This window comes from Prorops nasuta, unplaced genomic scaffold (genome assembly GCF_024137725.1).
Source record: "Prorops nasuta isolate Cenicafe-Biocafe unplaced genomic scaffold, Cenicafe_Pnas_1.2 PNAS00013, whole genome shotgun sequence".
In the NCBI taxonomy this organism is placed as follows: Eukaryota; Metazoa; Arthropoda; class Insecta; order Hymenoptera; family Bethylidae; genus Prorops; species Prorops nasuta.
In genome coordinates this window covers 5,520,150-5,541,343 of record NW_027116810.1, presented here as the reverse complement: position 1 = coordinate 5,541,343, position 21,194 = coordinate 5,520,150, and the positions used below count along the sequence as shown (strand labels likewise).

The following is a 21,194-nucleotide window of genomic DNA, read 5'->3' as shown; positions in this document are numbered from 1 at the left end:
TTCTATCTTTACAAGACTATATTGAATATACTATAGAAATAGAATTTCAAATAAATTGTATATGATGCAGAAGCTACAAAAAGATGAAATAATAAAGAAACGGTGTAACATACGTTTTAATCAATTTATTTATCCTCTCTATTTATGACAATAAATTCAATTTCTCCATCATTTAGCAGGCATTGGTTTTTTATTAATATCAATTTTTCTATTACCTTCTCTGATGAGTATCTATCTATATCTATAAAGGGAATATTAGTATTTTCTTTAATTTGAACTTCCTGCTCTCGTCTGCCCATGTTTACCAAACTTTTTGATATATTCAGTTTTTCTTGTTTTTTTAATTCTTTAATGCTTCCAAATGTATCAAGTAAATTTAGTATCTGTGAGTCTCTTTCTTTGTTATTAGCAACTTTGTCTATTTTGGAATAAAATTCTTGGATATCATTATTGAAATCTATTGTTTTAGATTTTTTCTCTCGTGGCCTATATATATTAGTTTTCATTTGCATGATTTCAATATTAGTTTCCTTTACTAACATTTGTATAAAACCTAAATTAGTATTTTTAAATTAAAACAGTAGTATTGAAAATTATATATTTTATAGGTAAAATATTTACGCAAAACAATAGAAAAAAGAAGACTTATTTCTGTAAGAGAAGAAGAAAGAAGTTAAAAGAAAGTCGGAAATATTTGTAACTTTAAGAACTCACATTGTAAGACATCGTCAGTGATCTACAACTATATAACTAATCTTTTGAGGTGTTTTCTCTATATAAGGGAAATGAAAGAAACGATCGTTGTCATTAAATTTCGTTATTTTTAAAAATGTGGGTAATATCATTTTTATTATTCCAAGGCAATTCGGTTTTTTTTAGAAATACGGATGTTACCAATTAATTCTTATATAATTTTAGAAACTGCAATGTTAGAAACTGTCAACAGCTATATATGCCAGATTTTTTCCATCACTTTTTTACAAAACATAATTTAAAGACAGAAAAGAGATAAGCTTTTTTAAATCTTTCTACATTTTGATAGTTTATAAAATACTGTATATACTCACTGATAAAGGAATTTATGTTTGGTTTTTTTCCTAAATTTGCATGTAATTTTCTATTATATGATTCTGAGTAATTATTAGTTCTATTAATCAATTTGAAAACTGAAAATTTGTGGGGTTCAACCTCGTTAATCCAAAAGTTTTCATAATATTTTAAATACTTTTCAAAAAACATTCCAAATTGGGACTGTATATCTTTTTTCAATTGTTGAAATACACCTCTTACATAAGCAGGTGGCAATAAAGCTAGCAATGTTAATTTTCTTATAATTAAAAATCTTTCTGGGTATAACAATTTATTCTTGGTTTTACTTATTATTTTAAGTTTTTGGGCCTTCTTAATTAATGCCTTAAAATAAATAATAATGAAGAGTTTAATATGAGATGAACAAATATAGTAGATATTAGACTTCATTATATATAATCTCAGAAACGTATCGTGAAACGTAAACTGCTTTTCTAATATTGTTGGATTAGTAATTTCATCACACTCCCATACAGTGCATATTGTTTTAAAGTCTTATTATTAAGTCATTTTTTAGTCATCTGCGTTTCGCAATGATATTAAATATGAGCTTTAAAATAATGTGTCCTCTATGGGAAGTGCTGGCGCAGGCTACAAAAAAAATATATCGTTTAAACTGATTCACTATTTAGATACACACATATATATAGAAAATATGTTAGTAATATAACTCACAAACTTACTTGTGAAAAATGGAAAAAGCAATGTGTAATTTCTACACTAGGATAAGCTATTTGTATGGCATTTGACATAGCTTGTTCATAGTCAAGCATTATTAATTTTGGTTTGAGAGTAGTAAAATCATGTTTTAAGTATTCAAATGTCTCTAAATAATCCAGTGTGCGTCTGTTCTTCATGAGAATCCAAAAACACGGAATAGCCTAAATGAGAAAGTAAAGTAATTAAAAATCTACAGCCTTTTTACAAAAAATAATACAATTAATAATAAATGTTTTACTTTATTTGGATATTCATTTATTGAAATTAAAATAGTCAGTAATTGTATGTTTTTGTCTTTCAAATTAGGTATTGCTTTGAATGTTCCATCGATAAACATACTTTCTGCAGATTGCAGTATACTTTGTATAAAATTGAAATCATAAAATACTATATTTAATATGTTTGTAGCATCGTTTCTTAGTACTTTTGTATTTAATTTAATTTTATCTGAATTTGTTTGTTCTTTGGTTATATATTTTGCTAAGTTATTAAGATTATTTTCCTTTAAAATAATATTTGATTTATCACTAATCTTTTTAATATAACGCTGAAGCGTTCGCCTGCAGGTGGTAAACGAGGTTTCAGCTTCAATTTCTTGATTACTAACCCAGAAATTATTTAAATATTTATTACAAAAACGAGAAAAATGATCATTTTATGATATATAATTATATGTGTATACTTACTTCATAACAACGAAATTATAAATTTGTTTAGGCTTCGTTCCATTAATTTTTGCTGATTCTTTCATTTTTTTATAAAATACAGACTTCTTATTGTTTATAATATTGGGCTCATGGTTATGAAGTATGTCAGATGGATGAAATTCATTATTATAAAAACGTCCATTAGCTTTGCAATTGAGCTCTTTATATTTTATACAGTACAAATATCTGAAAAGAAAAATATTTTCAAAAGAATCTACAAAAATATAAAATAATCTAACCCTTCTATATATATAATCAGTACAATTTATCATTTGTGCTTTTTTTAATGAAGTATCTGAAGTCATTAAAAATCCATAAGTTTCTTTCCTTCTTATTTGCACTCATACTTTATATGAAGTGTTTAAATGCTTTTCACAAATATCTAAGAACTGTTAATTTCTAATTAGATCTAAAACTAATATGTAACGTCTAAGCGTAAAATTTGTTTTGACAAACAATCATGTATAAATAAATATTTGCATGTATGTGTATGTGCGTGAAGACCTGCCAAACAAGATTTTTGCGTGAACGTTGCCACCCGTTGCGTGTTGAAATGTGAAAACATTTATTACTTTCATATAAAATAAACACAAATATAATAAAAAGAAACTAAGAAGTTTTAAATATTACATATGGCTTTATTAACCACATGAAGAAATGATAAAATTTACAAACTTTCATAAAATCAGTATATTATTTTAATTTTTAGTACACATTTATCAAAACCTTTCTTTTCATATTCTTATTTTATATAAATAAAAAAGCTTATAAATGTAAAGTTATTTAGCACTTAATTAACGATGCATTTAATATATCCAAAATTATCCATAATATAATAAGCTCAATATTAAAGATAATAAGAAATTGGTATTTTTTAAAATATGAAAGATATTGTGCAAAAATGATTAATATTCAACTTTAAAAAATGTATAAATTTATAGCTTAAAAGTAAGTTCATGCTATACATATTTAAGCTCCATTATTTATTATAGATAGATACTCATCAGAGAAGGTAATAGAAAAATTGATATTAATAAAAAACCAATACCTGCTAAATGATGGAGAAATTGAATTTATTGTCATAAATAGAGAGGATAAATAAATTGATTAAAACGTATGTTACACCGTTCCTTTATTATTTCATCTTTTTGTAGCTTCTGCATCATATACAATTTATTTGAAATTCTATTTCTATAGTATATTCAATATAGTCTTGTAAAGATAGAACTTTATATTTTTCAAACAGCTGTCAGTTTACAAAATCTGAAAAATATAATAACCATATAGTATATTAAATTATATTGCAATAGAGTAATGAATTGAGGGACGAGCCTCTAATTAAAATCATAAAAATTCGTAAGAATGTAGAGAGTGAAATGTATTTTGTAAGACTTAAGGTTAATAATTATTTTACTCAACGGTCAAGTCAGTTAGATGCAAGTCATAATCTGTAATTATATATGTATCCAAATAAAAATTTAGAATTGACAGTCAAAATATATAGAATTATATGAAACTTGAGACGTGTGCCAATAGAAATTTTACACTAATTTATATATTATATTACATTAACCAGATTACACATTTCTTACTAATTTTAAGTCCACAGTATTACTTAAATGGACTGAAACTCATACACAAATAACAATTATTTTTCTACGTAAAATACTCAGCATAATCATCAAAAGCTCTGACACTTGAATTTATAATCCAGTTTCTTATCGTTAACCTCAGTTACGCTTATCCATTAACTGTTAAAGGTATCGCTGCAGTTTACTCTTGCTTACACATAATTGAGGAAAGTCCAACATTCATTTAGAATAACCTGCAAAGTAAAATCTACATTTTAACAAAGAATTTTTCTCTCTTATACTTCCATACTAATTTATTCATGCAGAAAAATAAAAATACACAATAACTTATCTGGTATTATATTTCTGTGTATAAAAATTCCATATAATTTATTATCTTGTTGTTGTTTTGTGTAATTAATCAACAAATTCTTTTTTATTATAATCTATCCTTCTGCTACATGACATTTTTTATTTATTTGTCACACTCACTAGCTTGTTCTAAATTGCAATCCGGCAGTGGAGAAATATACTGTAGTACAGTTTACACACACATACACGCAGCATATGCTTAGAGCGCACAGCAAATTTATGAGCGTATCTTGAATAAAAGGTTTCAAGCCTTAGTGCTGCCAACCTCAAATAATTAAATTCCTGCTCACGGGTGGTAAAGTGTCGCCGTCCCATCCCAGCACAGGAATGGACACGCCGGATTATAGGGAATCTAGTTATTTTTTGTTGTACAGTTGGGTGCAGAAATCATGCGTTTGGTGAGGGGAAGTAGGAATCTGAGGGGCGAAGGGATTTCTAGGGAGTTTGTCCGTAGCTGTCAAATGGCGCGATTAACCCTCAATTTTGAATCGTAAACAAGAATAATATTTTCGGAAAACGATTGCGGAAAAGAAGGAAGGATTTTAATACATAACAGAGAAGACAAAATATATCAGATGAGTATAAATTAATAACAAAAAATGAAAATTATTGTGAATTTATAAGAAAATATATACTTTGTGGTTATTTTATTTCTGTTACAGGCTAAATCCTATTCTTCATGAGTTTAAATCGCAGGAAAGAAATACTTAAGCAACAATGAATGAAAAAGGACTAATTTATGAAGCATTTCTGTGTGGACCAGTCATTTCAATAATTATGATGTAATGTTCTAATAGTGAATGTGTAAGCGTTTGGTGTATATACACAAAGAAATTTTATTATAAATTAATAATTATATATAATAATGTGTTGATTCTTATTACTATAAATTAAAGCTAGTTCAATTAAAATATTCTTTTTCTTTCCTCCTTATCTGAATTCTATACATACATAGTAATTACATATTCTCGTAGAATCTATTCTTTAAACTAATTAAATTGTAACTATTTGGAATGTGCAAGTCATAACTATTTGCTTCAATGATATTTATTATTCATTGTAAGAGAAATTGCATAGAGCCTCTGCAAATTTCTTATTAATATGTCACATCCTTCTACATATTATCTTTTATGACATTTATATGCCTCCTTTGCACTATTTTCTTCTAGTCTATAACATATAAAAATAATTTTACAATCATTAATTATTACACGCAGATCTGATGATTCTGCTGATCTCTAATTAATTTTATAAATATTGAAATCATTGATAAACCATTGTCTAGTTAAATTTGAAAAATAGGCATTTGAATGATGTTATTTAAATTTGGTATCTCTTTTGTGAGATATGTTCTCATAGTACTTGGGAAGATAAAGTTCTTTAGAAGGTATGTGTATACTAATGAGTTCATTTTGCTTTCAGCTTCGAATAGTTTTTCAACTACGTGTTTGGATATACATTTTGAATATAGAATATACTTATGTTGTTACTCCTATTATAATGTTGACAGAATTGGTAGTAAGATATATCAATCATCTGAAAATAATAGAATATATATATGGCGACTAGATAAATTAAGGATTTAAGACAGATAATTCTCAACAACAAATAGGAGTAACAAAATAAGTATTGTATATTAGGAATGGATATCCAAATATGTAGTTGGAAAATTATTTGAAGCTGAAAACAAGATTAACTCAGCAGTATACATGAATGTATTGGAGGACAATATCCTGTCAAATGTAAAGAAAAGATATCATGTAGACGAAGTACCAAACATTATATTTAAGTACAATAAATTAAGTGAAGTGTCTAGATTCTTCAAATTTAATAGAGCAATAGCTTACCTATCATCCTCACATTGATAGAATCAATTAGACAGCAGAATAAGCATACTTCAGCGTATTTGAAAATATCTAGAGAAATATTGGTATATGTTGAAAACTAGAAGAAGAAGGAACAAACAAGGCAAATAAATGTCACACAAGATGTGAAAGAATGTGACAGATCAATAAGAAATTTGAAGAGTCTCTATGCAATTTGTCTCGCATTGAATAATACAAATAATTGAAGCAAATAGTTATGACTTGCACATTTCAAATAGTTGCAATTTAATTAGTTTAAAGGATAGATTCTATGAGAATATCTAATTACTATGTATGTATAGAATTTGGATAAGGAAGAAAGAGAACGAGTATTTTAATCGAACTAGCTTTAATTTATAGTAATAGGAATCAACACATTATTATATATAATTATTAATTTATAATAGAATTTCTTTGTGTATATACACCAAACGCTTTCACAATCACTATTATAACATAATTAAACCATAATTATTGAAATGACTGGTCCACACAGAAATGCTTCATAAATTAGTCCTTTTTTATTCATTGGTCTATATATATTTCTTTGCTGTAATTTAAACTCATCAGAAACAGCATTTAACCTGTAACATATATAAAAAAACCACAAAGTATATTTTCTTAATAATTTATAATTACTTTAACATTTCCTATTAACTAATACTCATCTGATATTTTTTCTTTATATATTTATTAAAATCCTTTCTTTCTTTCCTTTTATTCGTTTTTTAAAAATATTTATCTTTCTGTATTTCTTTAAAATACAGGTTAATTTAGGTTTTGACAGCTCTTTTGACGTCAAAGGGATAGCCGATCTAAAATTTAACGGTGTCCACTAGAATTCCCTAGATAACCCCTTGACCCTCTTATCCCCACTGCCCCTCGCCTGTCGCAAGATTATTGAGCAATAGTGTATATTATTTTAGATCTAGATAATTTTCGTTCCATTTTAGTTGTCTGTTGCATCATTGCGACTTGGTAAAGTTAAATACAAAGTTTCAAAAATTTGCATTGCTACTAAATTCAAACATTAATTTAACGTTAATTATTATTATGCTTTACCTAATTGGTTTAGGCTTGGGTGATGCTAAAGATATTACCGTTAAGGGTTTGGAAATTGTGAAAAAATGTGGTCGTGTTTATTTAGAATCGTATACATCCATTTTAACAATAGGAAAAGAAAATCTGGTATGTATGCAATTTTTAAAAATTTGAAGCAATTTCAGTTTCGTGTATATATTTTTTTATTTTCAAAATATTAAGAATACCATTATAACAAGATTGATAGATTAGTTTTGTTGGCCCTTTTTTACTATAAGAAGGCAAATTATAAAAGAAAAAACTCTCTGAAAGGTTATGTTGTTCTGGAAAAACGTTATGCAATTTGTCAGCAATTTCAGTACTATCATAAATATTATTGCGATATGTAAGCTGTAAAATATACAGAATACATTAACAACTAGAATAATTACAGGACTGCTGTTTCATGCATGTCTATCAGTAATGTAAGCAAAACAATATGCAGGGTCAAGTACATAAGATGTATCAGAGCTTCAATATTAACAAATATTTCATCTCAGTTACTATTAATAATATTAATTTAATTTATAAGATCTTTTGGAAACTTCTTTTTGTATCCATTTCGAAAGGTCTTACAAATTTTTTATACTATAACTGTGTTCTTGAATTCACTTTCAGTACTGAGAATATCCTTCTATCTTCTTTCAATGTTTCATTATTGACAAAGATATAATGATGTCCACAGTACTGGCAGTAAATTTTAGAACATAGCATATATATACAGAGATACTTTAATTTTTATATTCTAAAAGCTCATATATACAATCGCAGAAATGTATTAAAGTTTATGTATATACTCAATATTTTTAAATAGATATGTGTATAAAGTTCTACATTTACATGATTCATGTTTAATAACTTTTGTTTTGTCAAACAACTTTGACACATTTTTGTGATCATGTATACAGGTCTTAACCCTAAGACCTCTTAAATGCCTCATATTATATACATATAAAAAGGTGTTCACAATTTCTCTCTAGTTGGCTGAGCATTCTAAATACACATTTGCTGTGAGCTTATGAATATTGTGACTTACAGTCATAATGATTAATAGTACACAGTGGGAAATTGAATCCTTTACAATTTGTCTAACTTCACTTTGTACTTTAACATGAAACATGACATACTACACTAAAGCTGAACAATATACGATTCAATTTCCCACTGTGTACATATTATTCCATCTCAAATTTTCTTTTTTTTCTGATTTTCTATTCCCTTTGCCTAAATTATTATTTTTATCTTTAAAATGTATCTCTGACAATATAAAGGTTGTACAATTTTTTCTAGAGGTGACAAAACAACCTTTTTTTTTCATAAGATTAACAGAAAAATTTTGGTTAAAATAGGTTTCTGTATATCAAACAGTTCTCCACACTATATATTCTGTGTATACTTCTGCAAGTTGGTAGATATTTCAATTACACGGTTGTGTGTGTGTGTGTGTAGAATGTCTTATTATTCATTTTATTATTTTATTTGTTCTCAGTAAAATGAAACACAATATACTCAATGTATTGATTTAACATGATTTTCAATGATTAAATTATTATATTAGAAAAAACATAAACAAACTTGGAATACAAAAATTGATAATCTGTTTTTATTTTGTTGTTTTTTTGATTATTTCTAATATAGTAATTTTAGCATCAAAAATTATGTAAAATAAAAAAATTGACTGTATTGTGCTTCTTTTTGCTGAAAATTAATAAAATCAATAAAGAAATATTCTAAACAGAGCCAATAACATATTCTAATGACCGAAATGGTATACTACTTCCAAATTTTCAAATTAACTATCAGATGTTCAAATTATACTAAACAAAGGAATTTTAAGCATACCTCGATTCTTTATTTATTTATACCTAATCAAAGGGTCGAATAAATGGCTTTTTAGCACATTATTTATTATCGTGCCAATCTTTAAGATGAAAATTTTGAAAAAATTCACATAAAATTATTAGATGTAGTAGAATAAACGTGATTTTTTTTTAATTATTGTACTTCAATTTATAGGCAAAAGAAATATCAAAAGCTAACTCTATATTACTTACAGCATGGAAAAGATACATATTTGAATTTTTTTTCTAATCTGCTTTATTTATACTGTACATGAATTCACACCAATTTTTTTGGATTTCGTTGTAACAAACTTTTTAAAATGGCAATTTTTTGCAATTTTGAAGGTATTTTGCTCTAAATCTAGACAATGATGGGACTGAAGTTAGCTGACATTTTGCCAACTGACACAATTTCACCTGCAACATAGATGCAAGCGCGAACACGAGTCTTATGATTTCCACTGCATGTAAATTTCATAAAATAATACATGAGAATACTTTACAGTTATTCTAATGTTAAGTTACATACATATAATAATTGTATTATACAAAACTCCCTCGTTGTGTTTCCACCTTTCGGTACCGGCGATGGAAACAGATCGAGAGCAGCACGCGTTTTTTTTTACTCTGCTCGCTCAAAGCTCAAGTAGTGACCGAGACTAGTCCGCGGACAATTAACGATGTAAGAAAAAAATAACACGCTATATGAAAAATGTAAATTTTTTTAATTGAAATTTCTTAAAATTATAATTATTACTATCATTTTATTTATAATTTTACAAATCCAATAATACCAAACAATGACGCTGAAGTTAGCAGCGACTTTCCAGCAGCGAGTTTCGGCGTCACATAACCCAAAACTAGCGTGTCACCCGGTACACGACGCATTTAGAAAACCTAAATAAAATGCTAATATCAGATTAAAAGCAAGATACACGTTGTATTTTTTTTTAAATAACATCAATTATGACTTAAAATAAAAAATAACAATTAATAAATAGAAATAAAAGTCAAAGGAAAGATAAAAGTTTAAACTCTTTATCATCATATTTCACCGATAGGGAAATTTTTTTAATTTTTTTGAATCATACAGTCTGGTAGCCTATTAAATTCTGCATAGACCAGTATGAATTTCATTAGGGATCTCGACTCCCTTTTTAGATTTTTTTAACATTGAAAGCAGAGATACGAATGAATTTTCAAGTTTTTCGACATTTGGTCAAGTTTTTCAGTTAGCAGGAAATTTTTTTAATTTTTTTGAGTCATATACTCTTGTAGCCTATTAAATTCTGCATAGACCAGTATGAATTTCATTAGGGATCTCGACACCCTTTTTAGATTTTTTTAACATTGAAAACAGAAATACGAATGAATTTTCAAGTTTTTCGCCATTTGGTCAAGTTTTTCAGTTAGCAGGAAATTTTTTTAATTTTTTGAGTCATACAGTCTTGTAGCCTATTAAATTCTGCATAGACCAGTATGAATTTCATTAGGGATCTCGACACCCTTTTTAGATTTTTTTAACATTGAAAGCAGAGATACGAATGAATTTTCAAGTTTTTCGACATTTGGTCAAGTTTTTCAGTTTGCAGGAAATTTTTTTCATTTTTTTCAGTCATTCTGTCTTTTTACTTAGGAAATTCTGTAGAGAATGGTGTTAGTGTTGTGAGGGATCGCGCCCTCCTTAGTGCCTTTTTTCAACAATCAACCTAAGACTCTGAATCATAAAATCACGTTTTCAAACTGTCAGCTGAGCTATTCAACGGGCGAGACATTTTTTTAATTTTTAAAAACATACAGGCTTTTACTTTATTAAATTAAGAGTAGGCAAGTCTAAATTTTATTAAGGATTGACACTTTTTCATAATTTTTTTATTACAGGGAAAGCTGCCGAAACTCAATTATATTTCAAGCAATATTTCGTTTATTTATTCTGCAAGCTATATAATCACATGTATTTTTACTACCTATTCCAAAGAAAAAACATTAACGTAATAGCAATCCCTCATGAAATTCATACTGGTCTATGCAGAATTTAATAGACTACAAGACTGTATGATTCAAAAAAATTAAAAAAAATTCCTGCTAACTGAAATACTTGACCGAATGTCGAAAAACTTGAAAATTCATTCGTATCTCAGCTTTCAATGTTAAAAAAATCTAAAAAGGGTGTCGAGATCCCTAATGAAATTCATACTGGTCTATGCAGAATTTAATAGGCTACAAGACTGTATGACACAAAAAAATTTCCTGCTAACTGAAAAATATGACCAAATGTCGAAAAACCTGAAAATTCATTCGTATCTCTGCTTTTAATGTTCAAAAAATCTAAAAAGGGAGTCGAGATCCGTAATGAAATTCATACTGGTCTATGCAGAATTTAATAGGCTACAAGACTGTATGATTTAAAAAAATTAAAAAAATTTCCCTATCGGTGAAATATGATGATAAAGAGTTTAAACTTTTATCTTTCCTTTGACTTTTATTTCTATTTATTAATTGTTATTTTTTATTTTAAGTCATAATTGATGTTATTTAAAAAAAAATACAACGTGTATCTTGCTTTTAATTTGATATTAGCATTTTATTTAGGTTTTCTAAATGCGTCGCGTACCGGGTGACACGCTAGTTTTGGGTTATGTGACGCCGAAACTCGCTGCTAACTTCAGCGTCATTACCAAACATGAAATAAATGGAGTAGCTTTTAGTTTGAATATCATAGGAAATATTCAAACTAAAAGTTACCCGATTTATGCCGTATTTGGTATCATTAGACTTGTAAAATTATAAATAAAATGATAGTAATAATTATAATTTTAACAAATATCATTTAAAAAAGTTTACATTTTTCATACGGCCTGTTGTTTTTTTCTTACACCGTCTATTGTCCGCAGATTAGTCTCGGCCGCGACTTTCCAGCCGCGAGTTTCGCCATCAGCTAACCTAAAATTAGCGTGACACCCGGTATACGACCCACAAAAAAAATTGTAACCAAATGTTTTAATTTCAAATTAAAAGTAACGAATATGTTGCATTCCTTTTAAAACAACATAAATAAAGAATTAAAATAAAAAATTGTATTTAATACATATAAAAAATTGTTAAAAGAATAATAAAAACTCCAATTCATTTTTATTGCATTTGACCTACGGGGAAATTTAAAAAATTTTTTTGGTATTCTACAGTTATTTAGCTTATTAAATTCTACGCAAGCTACACAGAAAAATCAGTTTGCTATGATGACCAAACACATTTGTTGAAAAATAGATTGTTATTATAACAAAAATTTTGATGTAGGCATTAAACTGACATAAATTGATTTGGTTATTGGGACAAAATTATTTAGATACAAATTATTGTTTCTGATTAGTGGAACAAAACATATGAGGCTGAAGTTAGCCCACACTTTCAGCCCACAGTTACGGGCATTAGCTGAGAACCACTGCGAACACTTTATATCTCTGAAAATTCGATTTTTTCGTATTTTCAGTAAATCAAGGGCTCACTTTACATATAAATCAATAAACTGCATTGATTTATATTAAAAATAATAACCTTATTAATGGTTTTAATAAGTTCGCAATAGTGGTTACCACCAACCAATAGCTTCTGTATTTTTCATAGTAGGAAATTTTTATAATTTATTTTAATTGTACAGTCTTGAAGCCCATTAAATTCTGAATTGAACAGTATGCATTTCGTGAGGGTTCGCGACTCCCTTAATGACCTTTTTAACAAAGAAATAGGACTTCAACTCCCATAACCAACGTTTTCTAACATTGTACTGCATTTTAGAAATAGCAGGAAATTTTTTTAATTTTTTGCAATAGCACAGTCATCTAGCCCATTAAATTCTGAATAAGACAGTATGCATTTCGTGAGGGTTCGCGACTCCCTTAATGCCCTTTTTAAATCAGGAAGTAAACAGAATTCGGAATAGATAGATAAAAACTGACGTTTTCTATCTTTGGGCTGGGTTTTTGAAATAGCAGGAAATTTTTTTAATTTTTTGCAATAGCACAGTCATCTAGCCCATTAAATTCTGAATAAGACAGTATGCATTTCGTGAGGGTTCGCGACTCCCTTAATGCCCTTTTTAAATCAAGAAGTAAACAGAATTCGGAATAGATAGATAAAAAACTGACGTTTTCTATTTTTGGGCTGGATTTTTGAAATAGCAGGAAATTTTTTTAATTTTTTGCAATAGCACAGTCATCTAGCCCATTAAATTCTGAATAAGACAGTATGCATTTCGTGAGGGTTCGCGACTCCCTTAATGCCCTTTTTAAATCAAGAAGTAAACAGAATTCAGAATAGATGGATGCACACTAACGTTTTCTGTCTTTGGGCTGGATTTTTTAAATAGTAGGCATTTTTTAAAATTTTTTTCACAAACACAATCTTAAAGCACATTAAATTCTGAATATAAGGATATGCATTTCGAAAGGGTTCGCGACTCCCTTAATGCCCTTTTTTAAACAAGAACTAAACAGAATTCAGAATAGATGGATAAAAAAACTAACGTTTTCTGTCTTTGGGCTGGATTTTTTAAATAGCAGGCATTTTTTTTAAATTTTTTCACATACACAGTCTCAAAGCCCATTAAACTCTGAATATAACGATATGCATTTCGAAAGGGTTCGCGACTCCCTTAATGCTGTTTTTTAACAAAAAATTAGGCTTTCCACGTGATGAACACATGTTATCAAACTTTGGGCTAATTATATTGAATCTTTTTTCATTTTTTGTTATCTGTACAGTTTTATAGCCCATTAATTTATGAATGTAATGGCATGACTTTCATGAGAGTTCGCGACTCTCTTAATGTGGATTTTTAATTAAATAAGTTGAATAACATAAAGAAAATATGCTTGTAAAAATAAGTTTTTTTTTTCTTTTTGTACTTTATTTACTTTTTTTTAGTTTTTGTCATTTTTTTAGCTTAATTTATTAAGAAGTAGAATGGATAATGCTGTGTTTAAGGGATGAACAGTATTCTAGCGTACTTTTGAAATCTTTAGGCGGTGTTTTCATTACTTTTAATTTTTTGAGACTTTTACGACTAATGGAGCCTTCAAGGTTTATTAAGGTACGATTTCACTTGTCGCTCGTCGCTAGCGACAAATGGTCACGTGGGACAAAGTATACGAAACTTTCTGCTTATTCTGTCGCTAGCGACACTGAAATAAAGTTGGATTTATCCAACTTTTCAGCGACATCGCTAGTATCACCCGTATCGCCTGTATCGCTGCTCGTATGTTTTCAACGGAACGGAACAGGCGGATCGTGTGAATTTTAAAATTGAAAAATGGATGGAAATTCAAATTGAAAATACATTTGTCACATTTATAGCAAGCCGATACATATGAAGCTAAAAAATAATATAATGAATAATTATTGTAATTAATATATAAGAAACGTTGAATATAATTAACCCAAAAAACAGGCTTTGCTTGTAAAATAATACGGCATATATACAGAGTGAAGGTGTTATACCGCCCTAGAATATAGATGCAAAAAGACGAGTATCTCTTTAATTATAAAAGATATTCAATTTGTGCATAGGACCTTCTCGAATTCTCTTGTTATTTGCTTTCGCAAAGGTTATATATAAAAATTGAATATCTCTTATATAGTTAAAAAGATATGCATCTTTTTCTACTAATGTTTTGGGGCGGTTTAAGTTCCTTACCCTGTATAGATTTCTTACTAAAAACAGAATCTTAAATTGTAACATTTTTATTACAAAATAAATTCAATTAAGTTTTATTATGAGTAACATGTAGCAACAATTAATTTTACTAATAAAATAATCAAACTAGGGATAATCATAACTTTACTAATGTAAATTATTATTTTCTGATATATGAACTATATAATTTTCATCCTCTCATGCTATATAGGAAAATGAAGGAATTATTTTCATAACAAGGATTTAAGAAAACATTCATTTCAAATATATATGAAACCTTTATTAATTCCTCATTCAATATATGTGCATACCTCATAACTTTTGATTATTATTATAATATTCACAATTTTTTTATACATATGCAAATTAAATTCAAATGTCATATACCATAACACGACACCACAGTCACTACACCTAAGAAACCATTATGCGATTGCTGCTAGCGATTATCCGTTTCCTTCGTTCCTACATTCAGAACCCGCCTCAGAATATGTCGCTGCTAGCGACGAGCGACAAGCGACAAGTGAAAACATAGGAGAGATAAACTGCATATTCTGTCGCTAGTGTCCATCTTGGATTGCATATACTATATCATCTTATATTTATCGCTAGCGACGAGCGACAAGTGAAATCGTACCTTTAGTTCTTCTCTCTGTCTCGTTCGTTTTTCACGCTTTAACGGGTGATCATCTTGTTCATATATATAATACACTAGTCCCTTACGAAAATGATCCATATCTTCGTCATTAAAATTTATACAGCTGCCTGAGCATATTATATATATCCACCAGCAGACATGGACACCACAGTTTAAACTCATATGCCCATTGGGTCGGTATTGTAGTGGAACATCAACTGGTGTATGATATACCCACTCATTCCAGTCAATCTGAATTTTGTCAAGATTGAATATTTGTTCTATGAAGATACGCATATTGTTAATTAACATAGGTGGTGGGTTTGAGTGTAGGGAATCGATATAAACCAGTATATGATTTTTTATATCTACAACGAGTAACGTCCAATGCTTTTTTGCTTCACAAAATACAGGTGCTATCCATATTGGAATTTTTGGAAGGTTTTTGTTAGTAATCCACTTCTGATATCCTTGAGAAATTTTGCCACTAATTACTTTGCAAACAAGGAATATATCAAATATTGTTATTCGGTCTTCTTTCAATCCTAGTGTGTCTTGACACAGTATTGAGAAGGAATTAATAATGGAATCGTCAATACACGCCGCATATGACAGTGAATTGAAGCTCGATTCATCAACTAAAATGTTGGCTATGTTCCTTTTCAATTTAGGAAATCCTGGTGGATATGTAGAAGATGGCGATATCAATTGCATACCCAAATTGGTATTATTAGTTTCTCCTTCGTAATTTTCTTCTTTCCTTTGTGAGATTTCTATATTATAAGGATATCCATCAGTCTCTACCTTATCACTCTTTATTTCTTCTACCGTTTTTTTTACAGAATCTATGTCCTTTTTGGTTTTAAAATAACTGTTTTCGTTAGATCTTCGTTTTTTTTTCTACTCCACGTTTCTTCAGCCAATTCGATGTTTTCTGGAACATTTTTTATTTTGTATTTTTTTGTACGGTAAAGCTTATAACTCCTTTCTTTTAAACGCGCATTTAATATGTCGCCTACCTGTTGCACAAATCTGGGTAATAAAATTTTGGTTTTATTTAAAAACATGTCTTTTTTTATAATTTTGAAATAATTCTCAATAGGAGCATTTGAATCCCTCTTAATTTTTAATAATTGGATTATAATTCCAGACCATAATGGAAAGTATGGGAATAAATGCCGCATACAATATTTGATTAATTTTTCGTTGAAATAAGAGTTGGTTTTTCCGGTATAACATTTCAGTTTTGATACATTTTCAGATAAGTTTAGAAAAAAGGAAAGGAAGGGAGACTGTTGGACAGAAGTAGCGTCCTGTTCGGTTAATGTTTCAACTTGTGTAATGTTTATATCGTCTGGATCGTCGGGATCTGTCATATCAAATGTATCGTCAAGGTAATCCGGATCGTTAGGATTTATGAAATCGACAGGACTATTAGGAGGTAACTCTGAATTAACGAAGAAATTCAAACTGACATTTAAGTCAGATGTTTCATGTGTTTGACCAAAAATGTTATAAAAATGGGAAAAACATTCCTTGGCTTCTTCCATGTCGATGCAATGTATGAATTTTGTAAATGCTGTAATTACAATTCTTTTATGCAATGCTTCATCTATAAATGATCGCGTTTTTTTTATAACGTTATTTATAAAATGGGATGAGCATACATGGATTTTTGTTAAACGATGCAAAGTCAATATATCCTCATTAATTAAGAATTTTTAACAATACCACAAATATTCGTGCAAATTCATTTTGTTATAGCCTAATGTAGCCGATTGAATAAGTGCAAGGCTGAAGTCCGTGTCTATTTTCGTTACAAGTGGAGTCCTTGTTGAGAGTTTTCGTAAGTGTCTTTCTACAAAACTTACAAATGATGATATAGTCTGTATATCATGGTTTGACGATATAAATTCTGCGATGGGAAGTGGGCTAACATTTTCTATTTCTTGCACCACTAAAGCGTAATAGTATACACGCTTTTCGCAGCTACTAGGCTGCGCAATAATAGAGCCTGTAGCATCAAAATGTAGAAATGCCTTATCTTTTGGCAAGGATAAAAAGTATTCCAGTTGTTTTTGCGTAAATAAAATTGTATAAACTGGGATTATGGCATGATGCTGAATATACCCGCTGAAAAATGTACCAGGGAAACATTTTTGAAAGTACGAAATGAGTTTTTTCATAAATTGATCTGGATCTGAATCCAAGTCCTTCCTCTTACGATTCTCTGAAGATATCTTTTGCAGAACATTTAGAGAACAGGCTTTCGTTAGGTCTCCTTCCATAAACTCAGTCTCGTCTGCTGATAAAATCATTTCATATCTTTTTCGGCTTGGCGGTATATGCTCCAACTCTTTCCCTAATTGTATTCTTTCCTCTCCTTTTATCTGTCTTCGACACACATCGCTGTTATTGTCCTTAATCTCACCTGACTGTTTCACCGTTACGCGAACGTCTGTATATGGTGGTGTTATTGGAGTCGAAGCTTTAAAAACATATGATGTACAATTAGAAAACATGCATTTCGCTCTTGCATAAAAATATACTTTTTTCCTTGCACCTAAAGTTTTGCAGACATGGTCCTTAAAATTAATTACGCAGGGAAATTGTGTTTTAAATATTTTATAAAACTCGTTTGCCCAACCATTCTTTAAGGATCTTGAATTAGTCCAATATGTTTCCCAAAATCCAGACGGTATAATTAAGAATGGACTTTCATCCTCTAAAGAAGGTAGAAAATCAGAAATCTTATTATTTCCAATACAGACCATACGCAAATTATTTTCAGAGTCATGTTGTTCTTTTTTACATGAAGATAATTTAGTAGTCGTACTCAATGCACTATAGGACTCATTTTCTTCTATCTCGCAGCAGGAAAATGTATCTTCTGTTAAAAAAGATAGGTCGTCTAACATATTATTCTGATCGTTTATATTAGATGGAAGTACCTCTCGAGTCATGGAATCTGTTTCATTGTTAAAATGATTGATAACAATGTTTTGAATGAGACCAACATTTCTGCTAAATGCATGGTAGCACCTATTAACATGAGCTTTTATTGTTTTTGTGCTATATCCTTGCATAATTTCTGAGCATATTTCCTCAAATAAGTTACTCTTTTTCTTCCGACTACTGTTAAACAGTAACTTCATTATTTCTAACGCACTTACATCTCTATCTTTAAATATGCTAATGATTGCATTAGCAATAACCTCTCCCGAAAACTTCATAATAGAAGATTTCAGATACTGTAACTAAAAAATCAAATCGCGAGCAAAAAATCCACGAACGGTCAATAATAATAATATATATATATAGTGCAGAAGAAATTATTTAATAAATTGAAATCGCGAGCAAATATAAACCACTAAACGGACAGTAATACTGCATAGACACAGTAAATTCAAAAAAGTAGTTACCGAGGCTATCATCTTTATTTATATAATATTGCTGTAATAAAAAGACTAGCGAGAAAAGGTACGGTCTATTAGCCATCTATGATAGTATTTATAATTAAATTTAAAAAACATTTTGGAACAATAATCTTCCCGGTAGCAAGAAACAAATGAACGCTTACAAGTGGTAGAAGGTTTTTTCGATCGGACAAAACTTCTACCACTCGTAAGCGTTCACTTATTTCTTTCAGCCGGGAAATTATTGTCCCCGAAAACCAAGTTTTTTAAATTTCGTGCAAATGCTATATTATTGACGGCGTATAGTCTATATCCTTTCCCGTTAATTTTGAGGTTACAGCAATTTTATATTATTGAAGATGATGCTTCGATAATTATTTTTTGAAATTAATTGGGTCTCCCTATGCAATATTGGTATTCGTTAGTGGTTTATTTTTGCTCGCGATTTCATTTTTTGGTTAAAGTATCTGAGACCTATTATTATGAATTTTTCAGGAGAGAATATTACTAGTGCAATCATTAGTGTATTTAAAGATTAAGACTTAAGTGGATTAGTAATAATGACGTCACTGTTTAACAGTAGTCACCAAAGAGGGTAACTATTGGAGCAAGTATGTCCAGTAATTATGAAAGGCTGTGGTATAAATGCAATAATAAACCATGTTAATAAATGCAGCCATACATTTAGCAGAATTGTTGGTTTCATACAAAAAATTGTTACCAATCATTTTCAAAATGAAACACATTCCATGACCCGAGAGGTATTTCTTTCTAACATACACGATCAGAATAATATATTAGATGATCTATCTTTTTTAATACAAGATTTATTCTCTTGCAGCAAGATAGAAGATGATTTCTGTAGTGCATTGAGTACGAATAGTAGATTATCTTCATGTAAAACAGAAAAACATGATTCTAAAAATAATTTGCATATGGTCATCATTGAAAATAATATATTTTCTGATTTTTTACCTCCTTATAGGATGAATTTCAATTATTAATTATACCGACTTGATTTTGGAAAGATTTTGGACTAATTCAAGATCCTCAAAGAGTGGTTGGACAAATGAGTTTCATAAAATATTTAAAACACAATCGCTCTTTGTAATAAATTTTAAGGACCAAATATGCAAAACGTAAGTTGGACAAAAAGTATACTTTTATGCAAGAGCGAAATGCATGTTCTGTAATAGTATATCATACGTTTTAATGTTTCGACTCCAAAAACACCACCATATGCAGACGTTCACTTCACCGTGAAGCAATTAGAAAAAATAAAGCACAAAAAAAGTTATGTGTATCGAAGACTGATAAAAGGAGACGAGAGAGTACAATTAGGAAAAGAGTTGAGCATTTAACGCCAAGTCGAAAGAGATACGAATTGATTCTATCAATAGATGAGACTGATTTTATAGAAGGTGAAATTAGGAAAGCCTTTTTCCCTGGAAGTTTTTCAGAAGATAACTTCAAAGAATTGTAACAGCTAAGGCAGGGATTCAGATACAGATCAATTTATGAAAAATATCATTTTATACTTTCAAAAATGTTTACCTATTACAATTTTCAGCAGATATATTCTCAGCATCATGCCATATATTCCCAGTTTATAAAATTTTATTTACGGAACAACAAAAAGAATCCTTTTCATCCTTGCCGAAAGATAAGGGATCCCTATATTTCGATGCAACAGTCTCCATTATTGCGCAGCATGATAACTATGAAAAGCATGTACATTATTATATTTTGGTAGAACAAGATATAGAAAACGTTAGCCAATTTCCTATGTCTGAGATTGTATTTTTAAACCATAATGTTCTAACGATATCATCATTTTTAAGTCTCCGTCGTAAGACCCTTTAAAGAATTCTCAGCAAAGAATCCAGTTGTAATTAAAATTGATACAGACTTTAGCCTTGCATTAATATAATCGGCTACATTAGGCTATAATAAAAATAATTTGCATGAATATTTATCTGACGGATATAAGTTCGTTAATAATGAGGATACATTCATTTTGCTTCGATTTACAAAATACATGTATGCTCATCTCATATTATAAATAATTTCATAAAAAAGACGTGATCAATTACAGATAAAATATCGCACAAAATTATTGCAGTGATAGCAATTACACCATCATTCATTGCATAGACATGGAAGAAGCCAAGGAATGTTTTTCCTATTTTTTTAATATTTTTGGA

General features: G+C 29.1%; 2 protein-coding genes across 6 annotated transcripts in view; one reads left to right on the top strand and one right to left on the bottom strand.

Moving 5' to 3' along the window:
- Positions 1-227: 227 nt before the first annotated feature.
- LOC136778009 (uncharacterized) lies at positions 228-4,745 on the bottom strand. Of its 5 annotated transcripts, XM_066734611.1 has the most exons (6): positions 3,936-4,745; positions 3,565-3,779; positions 2,496-2,702; positions 2,048-2,411; positions 1,773-1,970; positions 228-1,413 (listed from the first exon to the last, which is right to left on the bottom strand). In XM_066734611.1, the coding sequence occupies exons 2-6, from the start codon at positions 3,597-3,599 to the stop codon at positions 970-972; spliced, it is 1,248 nt and encodes a 415-aa protein (XP_066590708.1). In that variant the 5' UTR covers positions 3,600-3,779; positions 3,936-4,745; the 3' UTR covers positions 228-969. The 5 variants fall into 5 exon arrangements, 4 of the variants coding, with proteins under 4 accessions (XP_066590708.1, XP_066590707.1, XP_066590709.1 ...); XM_066734610.1 differs by having other exon boundaries at positions 3,565-4,745; XM_066734612.1 differs by lacking the exons at positions 3,565-3,779; positions 3,936-4,745 and having other exon boundaries at positions 228-1,680; positions 2,496-2,825.
- Positions 4,746-7,313: 2,568 nt separating this feature from the next.
- Positions 7,314-21,194, top strand: part of Dph5 (diphthine methyl ester synthase) — a 46,471-nt gene continuing 32,590 nt past the window's right edge. Inside the window, exon 1 of the mRNA XM_066734528.1 lies at positions 7,314-7,512. Coding sequence (XP_066590625.1) covers positions 7,378-7,512 — 135 coding nt within the window. The 5' untranslated portion in view covers positions 7,314-7,377. The remainder of the gene's footprint in view (positions 7,513-21,194) is intronic.